Source organism: Leuciscus leuciscus (assembly GCF_965113295.1).
Source record: "Leuciscus leuciscus genome assembly, chromosome: 23".
NCBI classification, from domain to species: Eukaryota; Metazoa; Chordata; class Actinopteri; order Cypriniformes; family Leuciscidae; genus Leuciscus; species Leuciscus leuciscus.
Genome location: NC_138747.1, coordinates 32,681,886 through 32,694,674, shown reverse-complemented (window position 1 = coordinate 32,694,674; position 12,789 = coordinate 32,681,886). Strand labels below are relative to the sequence as shown.

Below are 12,789 nucleotides of genomic sequence, written 5' to 3'. Positions count from 1 at the left end.
TTGCAGGTGAGGCTGCTCTGAGAGGCGAGTCCAGAATGCAGTCCATGTCCCTGTCCTCTGCGGTCAGCAATCACCGGACCGGTCCTCCTCCCATCAGCCCCAGCAAGAGGAAACACAGCGCAGACCAACCGGACCAGGACATCGACTGCAAGATGAGCCGGCTGTTCGCCGCACAGTTGTAAGTGGAACCGATAATTTCACGTCTCAATTTGGATGCTTCTTGTGCGTGTTTGTGTGTGGGTGTTCCACCTACGTGGAAATCTGGTTGGTCGTTTTTAGAAACCAGCTTAAAGGGATAGTTCACCCATAAATTAAAATTGGCCCATGATTTATTCTCCCTCAAGTCATCCTAGCTGTATATGACTTTCTTCTTTCAGACGAACACAATCAGAGTTATAGCCTATAAAAAATGTCCTGCTCTTCCAAGCTTTATAATGGCAGTGAATGGCTGTTTCTGTTTTGAAGTCCATAAATCATGGGCTAATTTTAATTTTTGGGTGAACTATCCCTTTAAGTTAGGGCAGTGTTCCTGCAGAAAGAGCTTCGGGAATGCTTGGGAATGTGCTGAAGGCCTGGGATTCCTGGGATTCCCGAGCTCGCAGTGGAGCACGAGCACATGGGCTGTGTGTAGTGCTGGCCGAGCCCTCATGGCAGAGCTCAACATTCTCCACATTCCAGACCCGTTTGGAAGAGCGGCATTCTGGGACACGAGAGCTGCTGTTCAGAAGAGAGAAGCCACACTGGTGCTGGGCAGAGCAGCGCACTGATTTATGACCACCAATTTGTCCTGTAAATTAGGATCCGAGTGCAAGAGCCGGTGAGAACAACAGAAGCTCAGAGATTAAAGTGCTAATTAGCATGGCAATGTTTTCAGGCTCTACTAGAACAGGTTTTCCTGCTTGAATGTTGATTATTTCCTCATATTCTCCATTGTTGCATCTCCTCTCTTCCCAGTCTGTCAGTAACACTGTTAAGTTCCTGTCTCTATGAAGCCCCTCCTTCTGAAAAAGCACACTGTGCTCTGATTGATCGGCTGCAGCAGTGTGTTGTGATTGGTTGAGCGCTTCGAGTGTGTTTGGGAAATGTCCCGCCCCTTACCATAACCACCAGTTTAGCACACTACTAACTAACTCAGCCAGGCCCCGCCCCTTTATTCTGTGTATTAATTATTTAAATGAGGAATATTGTGACATGTTCGTTCCCGGAAGAAACTCGGAGGTGTTTCAGGAGTTCAGAAACACTGACACTGATATAGAGAAGAACTGGAGCTTTTTCATGATCACACATACCCCTTTCCCACCAAGGCAGAGCTGGTGCTGGTTCGGAGCCAGAGCCTAGTTTCAAATCGGTTCTTTGTTTTTCCACCGCCAAAGCACCAGCTCCGAACCAGTAAAACTGGTTCTTAAGTAGCACCAAATCATTGCAGGGTCTAGATCGGAGCCAAGAAAGAACCGCTTGCGTCAGAGGCTGGGGGCGGGGTTACCGTGGCCAACAAGACTGAAGAGAAACTTGTGACCGCCATTTTTAAATAGCAGCTAGTCGAGCTAATAGCAGCTCAATTATAATGTCCGTCTATGTAAGTTACGGCGAGCTGCACGAACGCGTTGGATTCGCCGTGTTTGGATGCCGATTTATTTTCGCAAACCCATGAGCATCCATAGTAACGCAACGTCTATTATTGTTGATGCCTTGTTCGAGATGCATCGGAGCAGCGTGGACCGATCAGAGCTGCGGGAGTGTTTGGAGATCATACGACTCCTTGTGCTTTTTGATCGCTTTCGCAGTGCTTTGATTTCATGTGCTGATCGTTCTGCGAGAAGCCGATGCATCTCGAACAAGTCTGGTGTGTTTGTGTTTGTGTTTGGCGCTGCCGCACGCGCGTTGCTGGGCAACATGATACGTATGCAGTGACGTAAGATATAGCTCTGTTGTGGCTCTCTGGCCGGTGGAAACGCAAACCGGTTCTTAGTAAGCTCGTCAGTCGAACCAACTCCGAACTGGCAATAGCTCTAGCTCTGAACCAGCATCCGGTTCTTGTTGGTGGAAAAGGGGTAACAGCAACACTAAACACAGATGATGGTAAACAGCACTATAGGGCCTATTCTCTTTAAACAATGTCACTATGACATTGTGTTTGTTTAGCTTCTTGTGCTCATATTGAACTGCACGAGTTGTTTTAAACTTCAACTATATATATTTACTCTTGTAATGCTCTCACTCTGACACACAAACACTATTTGATCCGCGTCCTCATCTTGCACCTTCTCAACAATGCCTTTCCTCTTCGTTAACTAAAAGACTTGGTTTTTTCATCGCGATGAGTGACAGACATCACGATGTTATGATCTTGGTCTGTAACGTGAGATGTTTGTTTGGGCCACAGTTCAAAGATTGCTTTCTGTGGGATTTATTACAGCACGTGAATTCATCAGTTCCTCCTGAAATACATGAAAGTAAGGGCGCTTTCACACTAGCACTTTTGGTGCGCACCCGGGTTGGAATGACGTCAGAGTTCGGTTGGTTTGGATGATGTGAACGCGATGTGAACGCTGTCTTCCGCACTCGGGTGCGCACCCGCAAACCGCACTCGAGTCCGCTTAGAAAGGGTGGTCTGGGGTGCGGTTCATGTGAACTCCAGTACGGTTTGCTGCTGATATGAACTCAATCGTACCAAATCGCAGAAGTGAACCGCTATTGATGACCTATAATGTGATCGTCAGTCGCACACGCGTCACTTTCAAGATGAGCGGAAAGGGTTTACTTTGGTCATCAGAAGAAACTGAAACCTTGTTAGATGTAGGGCTGACGAACACATAAAAACGCAACTGGAAAACATAAAAATGCTGACATTTTCATTCATAGCGGTTACCAAGCAACACGATTAAGCGCCAGCTGCAGCTTGATGATGCAAGCGTACCGCGGTTCAGATACAAATAATATAATGTGAACACAGTCCATCGGGGGAGGGGAGCAGTCGAACTCGGGTTCAGAACAGGCAATTGAAGTGTGAAAGAGGCCGGTGAACTGGGAGAAGAATAGAGTAAATTTTATTGTTACTTTCACTGTGTATCTGATATGAATAAAACACGTCGGCAAATATATTTGGATGGATTTGTTATTCCTGCTTCCATAGACACCAAACATTGTGTATTTTACAAACTATAAATGTATTGTGTTGCTATAAATTATATGTATTTAAATGTCTGAAACCTAAAATAAGCATTATGTGGAAACACTGAATAGTTGTGAGATATGACGAGCGCTGAGTACGTCCGTCTTTGGCTCAGCACCAGTCATAGCGCAGGAGCACAGTTTGGATCTGGCAGTGATGTCACGTCACTGTACATTCGCTGTAGACATCGTCTGATGCCAGATTGATAGACATCGCCCAAGCCTACCTGGTGTCCCGCATGAAGTGACTGACAAGATCCCGTTCACGGCCTCACGCTGCGTTTGCTCGCTGATGTACAGAAAGTGCTCTTGTTCAGTGTATTCAGATGAAGAGTTTTTTGTTTTGTGGAAGTGCAAGTGGTTTGGATTATGTGAGAGTTTCTAGACTTTATTATCTAGTGAACTATTTGATAATTAATCTTTAGCAAACCAAATTTACAATATAATTCTGATTAGAAAATAAATTATTTAAAGCGTATTTTATGTAATTTAATTTGACTTCAGAAATTCGAGTTGTGCAAAAGGTTCAAGCTGAAGTGTTTGTGAAACAAAAGACTTCGGTTTGTGTTGTTTTTTTTTTCTTAGACCCTGAACTTAAACTTTCATGACACTTTCTGCAAACATTTTTTCCTTGTTTTTCCAAGAGTAGGAATACGTTTATATTTGCACTGAGGATTGAATTGTTCATTTTGCTCAGTGTTCCTCCATATTGATGTGATTTTGATCAGAATGGATGTGAATGAGCCGTTCTTTTCGTGGTGAGTGTGCGGGAGAAACCGGACACCCCAGACTGAAGCAGCTCAGGTTTCCATGATCCCGCTTCTCTATAGAAGGGAATGAAGGAGTGGGGGCTGGGAAGGAAAATCACTCTTCCTGTGTTTCTACTCACCATAAGCTTTTGTCCAGAGTTGTAAAGTTATTTTAAGCATTTGTGTTGTAGTAATGATGCGTCGTTGTCCACGAGTGTTTAGAGTTGTTTCATGTTATGCTTGTTTTTGATCTGTAGGCTTTGTAAGGAGTTTGTCTACGCGTGTGTTTAAGGTCTGGTCCTCTCTGTTCGTGCCAGACTAAACAGTTTAAAACACAGAGATACGACTCTTCATATGCAGTGCTGCCAGTGAAAACTCCTAGGCTAATAAAACGGGAGACTCCGGGAGACATATTGTCGTCGAGTGGGCCTGTGTCGGGGTGGGGGCCATTTTCTCATTTTCACTGCTTCCATGAAAACAAAGGGCCTGTTATCCGGTCGGCCCACTGCGTTCTGGAAGCTTGTCCCACTGGAGACGCCCCAATGCTGAATAAAGCTCACTGTTCCTGTTGACGTCTAAATGACTGAAAGTGACATCTTTAAAGGAAGGCTTAAAGAGAATAGGACCTATTCTGCTGTTTTCCATCTGTGTTTAGTGTGTAGTGTTGCTGTTTGAGCATAAATCTATTAGTTGAAGTTTAAAACAACTCGTACTGTTAAATTTGAGCACAAGTTAAACATAAACACAGTCAAATCGACGTCGTTTAAAGAGATAAGGAACTATTGTGCTATTTTCCGTCTGTTTAGTGTGTAGTTTTGCTGTTTGAAGATGAAAAAGGGAGTTCTTCTCTATATCAGTGTCTGTGAAATGCCTGAAACGCCTCCAGTGTAGTCTTGAGTTTCTTCCTCATTTGAATAATTCATGCGCAGAATAAAGGGGCGGGGCCTGGTTGAGTTAGTTAGTAGTGTGTTAAACTGGTGGTTATGGTAAGGGGCGGGACATTTCCCAAACACACTCGAAGCGCTCGACCAATCACAACACACTGCTCCAGCCGACCAATCAGAGCACAGTGTGCTTTTCAGGAGGAGGGGCTTCATAGAGACAGGAAGTAAACAGAGCGTTACTGACAGACTGGGAAGAGAGGAGCCGCAACAATGGAGAATATGAGGAAAATAATCAACATTCAAGCAGGAAAACCTGTTCTAGTAGAGCCTGAAAACAAGACTTAAAAGTTATCAAATGGTCTTTTTAGGCAGTGTAGATCAGAATGCTATCATTAGTAGTCCATACTTTCAATGTTTGACCTAAATCTCCCCTATAGCCCTTCTGTAGCTCCGCCCCTTCTCAGCGCTGCACTCGTTGTCTTTTGCCTTCCGGTCTGTATTTTCACAGCGATTTTGCGTGTTTATTAATGAACGGCTCGTTTTGAAATCTTCCCGGTCGACTGATATTTGTTAAGTCATCTGCTTTAAACATTACAGTCCTCATGATAACTTTCGTTAACTTTACATTAAGTAAATCCACTTCAAAAGCGAATTACTCCTGGACAGCAGCGCCATAGAGATATACAGAGCGACCGCAAAACCAGAAGTTCAAAGACAATATTCTAAAGATGAATATTGCCCTCGTTTCGAAACGACCTCGTTTCGAAACGACCTCGTTTCTCTGGTGCATAAGGTCTATAGGAAGCGAGTAAAGACTGCCATCTGATTTCATATGATTTCATATGTTCTCCTGGAGTTGGGAATAATCCACAGCAGCCTGTGTGTTCCTGCTGGGAACTTGGAAACTGCGTATTTCTCATGCATTCAAAGCCAGCCAAACGGAGTCATGAAAAGGCAGTGCCAGTGTGGTCAGGGTTTATAAAATAATGTTTTTCTGCTAACTTTTATATATATAAACAAACACACGAGTGGCTCATTTGCGTTTGGATTATAATTTGTCAAAGCAAGTTTGCCGAACGGTTTTTAACTGATTACGCACTGTGTGTGTGTGTGTGTGTGTGTGTGTGTGTGTGTTTGTGTTTGTGTGTGTGTGTGTGTGTGTGTGTGTGTGTGTGTGTGTGTGTGTGTGTGTGTGTGTGTGTGTGTGTGTGTGTGTGTGTGTGTTACGGATCCAAACTCTGAAACTGCCATTTACCTTTTTGGAGGCTCCTTTTAAAACCTGCGCCAAAAATAATCACCGTGCCAACATGCTTTAGTAGCTTCAGTAACCACATTTAACATTTACAAATGGGAAGTCGATGTATTCACTAAAAAATATAAATGTAACACTAGTTTAACGGCTCACGCTATTAATAAAGCTCTTTGGCTGATGTTTTACAGCACATTTCTAATGATTTGTTATAAGAATGCTAGAACTATGGCTGATATTGAGCAGTGCGTCTGAAACGACTGAAGAACCGTCTCCACAGCTCTGACTGTATCCTGTGGTTCTGCTTTCCTCGTCTTGATTTCTCCCAGATGTTTCCTGTATCTTTGTGGGCGATGGTCCAGTGACTTAAAGGAGAAATAAGAGAGAAATCTTCCTGCCAAGATCCGTGGTGGAATCGTGAGGTTTTGCCGCACGGCTATGAAATGCTATTATGAGAAAATGTCCCTAGTTTTATTGGCCTGCATCTGTGACTAAAGTGAGTCTTGTAGAGTTCTTCACATCACTTCTGTAATGTTTGGATCAGACTGCCTTCCTTATTCGTCCTGCGTACGGTTTCAGTGCGTAGATCCGCTTACTTGTGTGTGTTTTGTAGGGGAACTGTTAGACAAAGCATCATGCTGTTAACTTAACCCTCTGGTGCTCTGCGTGTGTCGGACAACAATTGACCGAAATGTATTTATTTTTGGTCAATGAAATGAATGTACTATATTTTAGCTTGATCATGTTTTTTATTTAGTGGTTTAGGGTATTGTTTTTTTTTTTTTACTAAATTATATTTACGCTGTATTTATAATCCATTTATTCACTTTTTATGTATATACCTAAACATTTAAACTGTCATAAATCTTGAATGCTTTAGAGCACAGACTGAAACTTGATCTCTTTTTAAAAAAGACGACAATTGGCAGATTATTGCTGAAGTGAAAAAGTTTAAAATAGTGAACTTGAAGTAACAGAATTTTACGAATTTTTTTATAAGAAATATATATTTTCAAAATCACGTTTTATACTCTAAAACTGCAAGATATTCAAAGCCATAAATCTTAAGAAGAAGCCTGATATCTCAGTGAGATTTTGTTTGGCTGCAGTACCAAACGCTTCCACTAGATAAAACAGGGTTCCACAGGGTCTTAAAAAGTCTAAAATTCTGAACTTTAAGGCCTTAAAACGTCTTAAAAACGGCCAGATTTTCATCCGAGGTCTTAAATTTTGTTTGGTCAGGTCTAAAAAAGGTTTTACCCTCGTTCATTTCCAGAAACGCTGGCCGCAGAAAGTTATTAAAGCAGAAAGTTATTTCAAAGTAGCAAAAAAGTCGTAGCCTATTGATGCTAATTTTATTTGTTATTTGCTGGTTAATGCGTCGTGTAGGTCTTAAATTTCAATATTTATGGTCTTAAAATGTCTTAAGGTCTTACATTTTGTGTCCACACAGCAAGTGCCAAAACCTTTACCAACTTTTGTACCATTACGATGAAATAAAAAACTACACATTTTTCGCCAAAAGTGACCAAAGAGCACCAAATTAAACGAACATCTATGCCCAGTTTTCTCTTTAGGTCAACTACTGTCATGGCAGAGCAATGGCTTGGAAATGATCTCGCCAATCTAGTTAGTTAAAGTGTTGATGTTTTTAATAGAGTTGCTTTACATCCAGCTCAACGGCACAGAGATTGCTCCCTGAATACGACGGCTTGTTACTGTCACACTACTAAAAGTTAGCACGTTATTTACTATTATATTGAGCCTAAAACATCAAAACACACAAGAGCTTCATGTGAAAGTAGATTCATGCTATTCAGAATCCCGAATAACTGAATGTCCTTTCTCGGAGCAAGCGTCTCGAAAGCACTGGTGGATTATTGCCAGAGCATTTTGCTCCCGTCAGAGAGGACTCGCAGGGAACTGAAAGATCTCATGAAAGGCCTCTTTGCTGTTTCTTTTCAAAGGATCTTGAGTGAAGAGGCTTTCAGCAGGCTTTTCTCTCAGATCTGACCTTACTGCTAATAACATGATGCCTTGAAGCCGATATAGATTCACATTATTGTTGTACTATGGTGAAAAGGTGAGGCCACATTAGCCAAATCCTCAGGCAAATATTGTCAATAGTGTAGTGATTGTGTGCATCACAGATGTCCCTCTCTACCCTAGCATGTTTCTGTTAGTTTACAGGGCGAATCCATGGTCCAGATTAGGGTTGGGCATCGTTTTAATTTTAATGATTCCGATTCTTATCGATTCCTAATTACGATTCCGATAAGGTAAAAAAACAACCTTAGATATCAATTGTAGTTGAATATCGTGAACAGAAATCAACAGGGTAAAGAAGCAGCGTTTGCCTGTGGTTTAAAAACACCATAGAAAAACAACTAGCCTAGCTAATATACATTTCAAGCATTATTACCGAAGAAAGATACGATTGAACTAAACAGTGTTTTAAGATTTTCAGGTGTTCAAGTTCAGAAACTGTAATCAAATGTAAAATAACTGCACTTTCTAAATAAAATATGCATTAGAAATATAGTTACACAAGTTATTCAGTGAAGAACGAGTCTTTTGTTGTTTGATTAGTGTTATTATAGAAACGGCAGCAGGAATATTAGGCTACTGTCACTTTAAAGCAACACTAAAGATAGTTTTTTACCTTAAAATGTTTCCAAAATGGTTTCAGTGGTTCATCAAGTCGTAACGGTGAGCGGCTCTTCTGCAGTCGCTCTGCAGCCCTCTATCGCCTATAACAACACTGCACGTTTGCCAGATCGGGTCACATTTCTGTAGTTCGAATGAGACATAAGAAACTACAAATCTGACTTGCTTTACGGCAAGCGTTACAATAGTCATTATTTAGTTTGTATTCGTTTCTGATGTCACAATACATCATACTTTCATAAAGTCATGCAACATACTGTACCTTGTCTGTGGACATCGTTCATTCCAGTGCCGGTGCTGGATAAACAGCGAGCGTGCGACGGGAGGCTAAGTTATTTACGACAGCGGTAATGGACAATTCCGCTTCCACCCTGTAGGGGGACCGAAGAGGAGAAGTGCTTTAGTGTCGCTGTAAGAGCTGTCTAGTATAGACCAGAGAAACGAGGGCGCCGCCATCTTTAGAATATTGTCTTTGAACTTCAGGTTTTGCGGTCGCTCTGTATATCTCTATGGCGCTGCTGTCCAGGAGTAATTAGCTTTTGAAGTGGATTTACTTAATGTAAAGTTAACGAAAGTTATCATGAGGATTGTAATGTTTAAAGCACATGACTTAACAAATGTCAGTCGACCGGGAAGATTTTAAAACGAGCCGTTCATTAATAAACACGCAAAATCGCTGTGAAAATACAGACCGGAAGTCAAAAGACAACGAGCGCAGCGCTGAGAAGGGGCGGAGCTACAGAAGGTCTATAGTACACACGCTCCTCTCTGAAGACAGCCAATCGGCTCACGCTTGAGTGTTTTAAAATCACATTAAAATCACTTTTTCTGTGAGCGCGCTCTGGGTGTGTGTGTAGCTCAATTTTATTTTATTTTTTATTTTATTTTATAACAAGTATCCGATCCCTGACCTCAAGTATTTTTGGGAAAGTATTCTCCATTCCCAACCCTAGTCCAGCTTGAACACGTGGGGGAATCCAGCAAGATAAATTCCTGATCGCATCGATTTTACCTGCAAAGATTTGCTGAGCGATGTAAAGTCAGAGGCTATGAAGTTCATATGTAACAATATACAGAACCTAGGGATGGGACGATTACCGGTTTCACTATAAACCACGATAAAATGTACCGACGGTTAGTATTATCGTTCAAAATTTTATTATCATTAAAACCGTGTTTGATTATCGTGATTTTAATAACTCACTGTAAATCCTGTCCAGCCAGCAACAGTCTGACGCAGGCGCAGCGCGCAATGTTGTTGTTTTTATTCGAGAAGGAATGGCGAAAGGCAGTGACCGTACTCAGGAGATTTTTCAGCGTTTTAAGAGGACCAAATCTGAGGTGTGGTCATGTTTTGGCTTTTACAAAAGTCCTGAGTGAAACGATGGTCGAGGATGGTCACTACAATAGGGGGAAACACTTCAGATCTGCCGAGTCCCTTTGTGTGATCATCCCCCACTGTTTATAGCGAACCTTGCGCAAGGCAAGTTAACTTACCAAACACTACGTCTGGGAAATAATTGGGCACGAACGAGTCAACGAACAAGTTCAAACAAGACTTATCATTGTACACTTATTACACCGAATTTTTTTTTTTTTTTTTTTACCACACAATTACGGGGACATATTGAATTGAGATTAATGTTTTAAGTCTTACCTGTTTATAAATCCATTTTGCACAGCGTACAAAACAATCGCCCAAGAACGGAGACGCAAGACGGCAAGTTGTATTTGAATGAAACGAGAGAGCGCGTGCGCGTCCGTTGCGATACATGTATCTGCGCTGTGTTATAATGCGTTGCTATTGACAACGGTCATTATAAGGAAGGAAATGCCACAGAATATAATCTTGCTTGAAAAAGTGCATAGAGCTGCTTGTTTTATTTGTTGTTTGTTGATTTTCAAATATTAAACTTTTTACTGTGAGCATCAGTTCTTTTTGAACACTTTCATCTCTTTTTAACAAAACCGTGATAATATTGATAATCACGATAATTTTGGTCACTATAATCGTGATATGAAATTTTCATACCGTCCCATCCCTAACAGAACCTCAATATAGTTGTAAATTCAGTGATAAATATAGTCACCAAGTCACTTGAAACTGGTGTGTTTGCCTGTCTGTCTTCTGTGGAACACGAGTCCAGAACTTTCAGGCTACGCTGTTGTTTGTTTGTTTGTTGTTGTTACTCAGTCACACACAGTGTAAAGCAGTATTACACACGTATCCCTCCAGCCCTGCTGTCATCATCATCACCTCATCGTCCTCTGGCCCACATGTTTAGCACTGGAAGTTGATCTAGCTGAGGAAGGGACTGTGAGGGAGTAGTTTCTGACACATCTCCCTCTCCAGCTTTCCATCAGTTATTGTGAGGACAGTAATTTCCGGTAGACGTAACAATTTACTTGCAGATGCTTCGCTTGCCAATTGCGTTGCCAAGAAACGGACGATTTCAGGGATGGCGTCCCACACAGCTGAGCCTCGCCGAAACCCAGCGTTTATCGGTCACCGAGCTGAGGTTACTGATTCTGCACTGAAAGCATTTCCTTCAAATACCTGATTAGAGTTTCTCTCGCTGTTGTTCGGCGTTTGTGTGCCGGTGAAGGGTATTAAGTTCTCTTCCTGTGAAGCACAGATGAAGGCTTTTGAATGGTGTGTTTGCCCCCTCGCTGGGCCTCCTCTGTTGGCAACAGGAGGCCGATCGTTCCGGAAGGGTGGAAAACGCTTTGGGCTTTTGCTGCATGTGTGTCTATTCTTTCGAAGGGGGAAAAGAAAAACAGGAAAGGAGGTCGTAGTGGGAAAGAGCCTTTAGTAGCGAGCGATCTGAGCTAATCTAATAATGCTTTTTGGTCTTCCTACATAATTTATCTTTGGAATACGCAGTTGCAATATGTTTTTTTGTCGTCTGAAGTGTAATATTTGGTTTTGTCCTGATTATGCTGCTGTAACACCTACATTTAACTAAAGCTCTTAATCTGACTGGGTTTCAATCAAATGAAACAAAACTTTCTTTAAAATAATGATGATTATTTGTTGAGCACACCAAGCAAATACTGGAGTATAAGCAACGCTGACTCCATACAAACCCTTGTTATCGAGTCATCGCGACCTGAGCTAACCTGACCAGGTTTCAATCAAATGAAACAACTTTCTTTAACCCTCTGGTGCTCTTCATGTGTCCGTCAAAAATGACCGAAATTATTTATTTAATTTTAACTATTTTAGTTCGATTTAATTGTTATATTTTGTATTTTAGGGGATTTTATAGTACTAAATTATAGTTACGCTGTGTTTATAATTTTTGAATATAAAGATTATTCACTTTTTGAGCATAGACCCGAAACGTCATTTTCCAACTTAAACTTCATAAATCTTGAATACTTTAAAGTACAGATTTAAGTTTGATCTCTTTTCAAAGACGACACATGGCAGATTATTGCTGAAGTGGAAAAAGTTTTAAAAAGTGAATTTTTAAAAAAGGCTACAGAATTTTACCTTTTTTGTTATGAAAAAACGATTTTAAATTTTTAAATGAAAAAAATATATTTTCAAAAACATTTTCCTCTAAAACTGAGAAAAATCAAAACCAAAAAATTTAAACAAGTTGTGTTCAAATTTTGAGGCTGATATCTGCTAAAATGATCTTTCAGTGAGATGTTGTTCGGCTGCAGTACCACACGCTTCCACTAGAGGAACTTCCTCTCATTCATTTCCAATGCGTCAAGTGACTATTCTTACAGGACCGTTTAACCTGTTCCAATCATATCCATGCTTTTTTTTTTTTTTTTTTGGTCCACATAACAAGTGCCAAAACATTTACCAAGTTTTGTTCCATTCCAAAAAAACAAATGTACAATTTCAGTCAAAAAGGACCGAAAAGCACCAGAGGGTTAAAATAATAGAGATTATTTGTTGCACACCAAGCGAATACTTTAGTATTGACTCCGTACAAACCCTTGTCATGGAGTCGTCGCTCGCGGGAGCTGTGCAACTCTTGCCAGACCCACTGAATGCATTAATATCTCTGCTTGTTTGTGTCGTTCACCTCACAATCCCTCCTTTGTTTCT

The 12,789-nt window shown here is 41.2% G+C and overlaps 1 protein-coding gene and 1 long non-coding RNA gene across 3 annotated transcripts in view; one reads left to right on the top strand and one right to left on the bottom strand.

The window, feature by feature from the left end:
• vgll4b (vestigial-like family member 4b) overlaps positions 1–12,789 on the top strand; it is a 57,613-nt gene that overhangs the window by 40,874 nt on the left and 3,950 nt on the right. For both annotated transcript variants that reach the window (XM_082156548.1, XM_082156547.1), the window contains one exon: positions 7–178. In XM_082156548.1, coding sequence (XP_082012674.1) covers positions 7–178 — 172 coding nt within the window. The remainder of the gene's footprint in view (positions 1–6; positions 179–12,789) is intronic.
• On the bottom strand, positions 185–12,789 carry LOC309488365. Its single transcript, XR_014202085.1, has 3 exons — positions 10,773–12,789; positions 2,063–9,799; positions 185–1,291 (listed from the first exon to the last, which is right to left on the bottom strand). It is a non-coding gene; the product is annotated as an uncharacterized lncRNA (long non-coding RNA).